Source organism: Raphanus sativus, unplaced genomic scaffold (genome assembly GCF_000801105.2).
Source record: "Raphanus sativus cultivar WK10039 unplaced genomic scaffold, ASM80110v3 Scaffold1272, whole genome shotgun sequence".
Lineage (NCBI taxonomy): Eukaryota > Viridiplantae > Streptophyta > Magnoliopsida > Brassicales > Brassicaceae > Raphanus > Raphanus sativus.
In genome coordinates, this window is record NW_026616585.1 from 1 (window position 1) to 4,027 (window position 4,027).

The following is a 4,027-nucleotide window of genomic DNA, read 5'->3' on the forward strand; positions in this document are numbered from 1 at the left end:
ATGATTTTTTTTTTTTGACTAAACAGAAATGATTTTAGTATGAAATATATTCATTTGAACAGTGTGAGGAAGCGAGTGTAGGCTGTGTAGCGTAGCAAATAAGAATTAACGGTTACAATTTTTTTTTTGGTTCATTTCCTGGAAGTTAACAACTACATAATCTGGGAAAAACCCACTAAAATGTTTAAATATAATCTTGAGATTTACGTAAATTTTCATTTTCTCTCTCGCAGGTCATCATCATCATCATATACAATGAAAGGATCTCTCCTTACACAACATAATTAAAAATAGGTCATTAAATAAAATACTCCCTCTGTTTCATAATAAGTGTCATTCTGAGTTTATTTTCTTGTTACACAAAGAGTGACTTTTACAATTCCAATGTAAATTATACTAACTTTCAGCTGAAAATTAATTGCAAACTGCATTGATTTTATAAATAATTTTATTTATCTAAAATACTATTGGTCAAATAGGTATAATTAATTACAACTTACATATATTTCAACAACTTTCTTAATCTGTGTGAAAAATGTCACAACGACACTCTTTAAAAAACGGAGGGAGTAATTGATATGAGTCAACGCAATTATAACTAATTTTATAATCCACTAAAATAAATAATCAAAACCAAAATAAAAGCTATTCGATACCAACGGTACTTTCCTTTCATGGAAATGTTCCAATAATGCAAACTTCCCAATAATAATAATAAATAGTCTTGAAAATGATTTTGAGGGGAAGAAAAAAACAAAAACAGAACGCAGACGCACATCTCTATCTCTCTAATGCCACAACTTCATACAGAATCCAGACTTGACAACCGCAGACGCGCCACCTCCAACCGCAGAACAACGCTTAGCCAAAACGTGGTCGTTGAAAGTATGAACAAGCTGCTCAGCTAAATCCATAGGATCATCACTAAACGTATCAATGAATATCTTCACAACTCTAACCTCTTGTGGCGTCGCTCTTAAACCGTACCAAGTCAGAAACTTCTGTCTGAACTCCTTATCAATGTGTCCTAAAGACTCGAGCTGTCTTATGACACTCACGCAGTGCTTAAAACCACTGTCTGATCCTCCGTTTGCCGAGTGATGATCACCGTTTTCTTTAACCGGTTTACCGTTTCTCGCTTGACGGTTCTTGGTTTGGTCCGACCTGAAGGGAGTGATGGGCAAACTAGCATCTGAACTGTTCCGGTTACTGACAAGATTGGTCGTAGTAACCGGGACTGGAGCTTCTTCCTCATCCAACAACACACTCCCTTCAACGTTCTTCTCCGTCTCCACAACGCTAGAGTCTTGTTTGTTGTTGTTCTGTAAGAGATTCTGAGGAGCAATGTAACCGTTGTTGGACTCGGCTTCGACAGAGGAAGGGTTAGAAGACAAGGTGCTGCAGTTTGTGAGAGGGCTCTCGCTTCTCTCGACCACTTCTTCAGGGCTGCCACGAGTCAAAACATTGATCTCATCGACTCCCACTTCTCTCGTTCCGCTATAGGACACAACTTTGAAGCAGTACTCAGACGCTGGAGCTAGTCCAGAGACGACGAACCTTGCGTTTGGAGTAAACAATGTGCAAGTAGACTTCTCCTGGTACTCTTTGTCACTGACCTTACGATGCCATATGCTGTAATGAACGATGTTTGCAGGCGAGGTGACTTCGTTGGAAGCTAGAATCACAGTGAGTGAAGTGGCGTTAACGTCCTCGAATCTGATCTTGGCTGGTGCTGTGGTTGCTGTATCTGCAGATACCTCAGGAGGTGGAGTTTCAAGTGGCTGAAGAGATTCAAGAGCAGAGGAGCAAAGCTTCTGCACATCAGGTCCAGATTGTAGTCTGTTGACAATACCTCTACCCATTTTCATAGGGAGACCAGAGAGAGGACCACCCACATCAGCTTCAAGACTCTTCACAGCTTCATCCACAACCTCGCAAACGTCTGGGAACTTAGTATATCCCTTCACAAGTCTCTGGACTAGTAAAAGACGGTAGCAAAGAACGTCTACCCTTCTTGTTTCTTTAGCAATCGTCAGTTGCTTCTTCCAACACTCAAGCAAGCTGTTTGGTTTACCACAAGAGACGCAGTAGAAGCAGCAGCACTCTTCACCTTCTTTATCTTTTGCAAGACCAGACTTTTCACTCTTGAAAGCACATTCGAGATGACAAGAGAATCCGCAAGAATCACCTTCAAAGGGAGGGTCAGAGCTGCATGTTAACCAGAGACTAGGATCTTTGTTATCATCATACTTGAGACAAATGCAGCAGGAACACCTTCTGCAAAAGGAGTCTTCTTGTCTCAACATGGCCCTGCAAGCCAGATTGTTGCAGTAGTGGATAGCATTGTTGCAGCTCACTGAGGGATTGTTGATCGTTGGAACCACATAACGAGTAGGGTTATCAACCTTCCTTGGTCTCTTTGAGTTTCTCTGAAGAGGCAAAGAATCAGAAGAACCTCCTCTCTTGTTACCATCATGCTCTCCAGAGTTTTTCTTGGATATAGTTTTTAGAAGAGTCTCTATGAGCTTGACTTTGGTCAAGCCAGTGTACTTTCTTTCTTTGCCCATTTCCGCGCAAAGGATCTGTAGAATGTCTTTGCGGCTCCATGCTTGCAGCACTTCAGTAGCTAGAAGTGGTTGCGTTGATAGTTCATAAACAAGATGTATCTTCTCTTCAACACTCATTCCAACGCTTTTAGATGAGTCACCTGCAGCTCCTGTATATGGAAGAAGAAGAAGAAGAAGAAGAAGAAGAAGAAGAAAAGGGTGTGAACATCACAAGTTTTGACTTAGAACAATGCCATAACAAGAAACACAAAAATCATGCAAAGCAGGAATCTGCCTTGAAAGCTTGTTTCTGACTTTGATCTTACACAAATGCTGATACTTTATGCAAACAAGATGCCAAAGCAAAGATCATGTCCTTTAGAATACAATCCTAAAAAATGGACCAAGATCTCAAAAACAAAGAAGGATGAGCTGCCATCAAAGAATAAGAGAACCAAAAAGGATGATTCTTTCTAGGTCTAAGAACCCACATTCATCATAGAACAAGAGAATCAAAAAGATGACATATAATGGAATCTTATTCTATATCAGAACGAAAGCCTTTGACCTACTATTAAACTAAAAAAATAAAAATAATTCATCAACCAATGATAGTGGAAACAAACCAAAACACAGAATATGGAGTTAGAACCGACCACAACAAAAGAAAAGTTGAAGACACACCATCACAATCACCAAAGAGAAAACATATTAGATCTTAGTGAATGCTACAGTAATATTCAAGGGAGAAAACAAATAAAAAGTCTCCAACTTTCATTGTTAAAATAGAAAAAAACAAATTTGAACAAACCAAATAAGCATCCAAAGCTTCATAATTTGAACATTTTACATAGGGAACAACAAAGAGAGACACAGATATCGATAAATCTTAAGCAACCCAATGAAACCAAAAAGTTATAAACATTACATACCATCAACAGAAGAATCCATAGAGACAAGAAGAACGTTAAGACAAGTGATCAAACCCACATTACCATAAGAAACCTGCCATGTCCAAGAACATAAAGTTAGAGAAACCAAACAGAGAGATCGGTGAAAAAGACAAGTAAGATGGGTTTACCAAACAAGAGAAGCTATACGTCGAGCAAACAAACGTTTTGTTTTCTACTCTCCCTCTTCGGAAGAAACAGAGAAGAGAGAGAGAGAGAGAGAGACGATGTGTCCTGAGCAAAGGAAGAGAGAAGATGAGGGAACTGTGGGAGGAAGAAGAAGAGAGAGAGAGAGAGAGAGAGAGAGAGAGAGAGAGAGAGAGAGGTCTATAGAGAGATGAGGAGATTGAAGTTTATTGGTGGGACCCAAGAAAGGGTTAACATACAATTTTTATTTATTTTAAACCCTTTTTATTCACGTTACTTCTGTGGTTTCGTTTTGGGGTAAAGTTCTTTACTTTTATTTTGACCATATTGTATCTTGACAAATGGTTATCACCAACTCCTTCAATCTATAGCTAAATATTCAAA

The 4,027-nt window shown here is 39.0% G+C and overlaps 1 protein-coding gene across 1 annotated transcript; it reads right to left on the bottom strand.

Moving 5' to 3' along the window:
• Positions 1-592: 592 nt before the first annotated feature.
• Positions 593-3,790, bottom strand: LOC130503972 (VIN3-like protein 2). Its single transcript, XM_056998541.1, has 3 exons — positions 3,628-3,790; positions 3,479-3,551; positions 593-2,716 (listed from the first exon to the last, which is right to left on the bottom strand). The coding sequence occupies exons 2-3, from the start codon at positions 3,495-3,497 to the stop codon at positions 789-791; spliced, it is 1,947 nt and encodes a 648-aa protein (XP_056854521.1). The 5' UTR covers positions 3,498-3,551; positions 3,628-3,790; the 3' UTR covers positions 593-788.
• Positions 3,791-4,027: the final 237 nt, after the last annotated feature.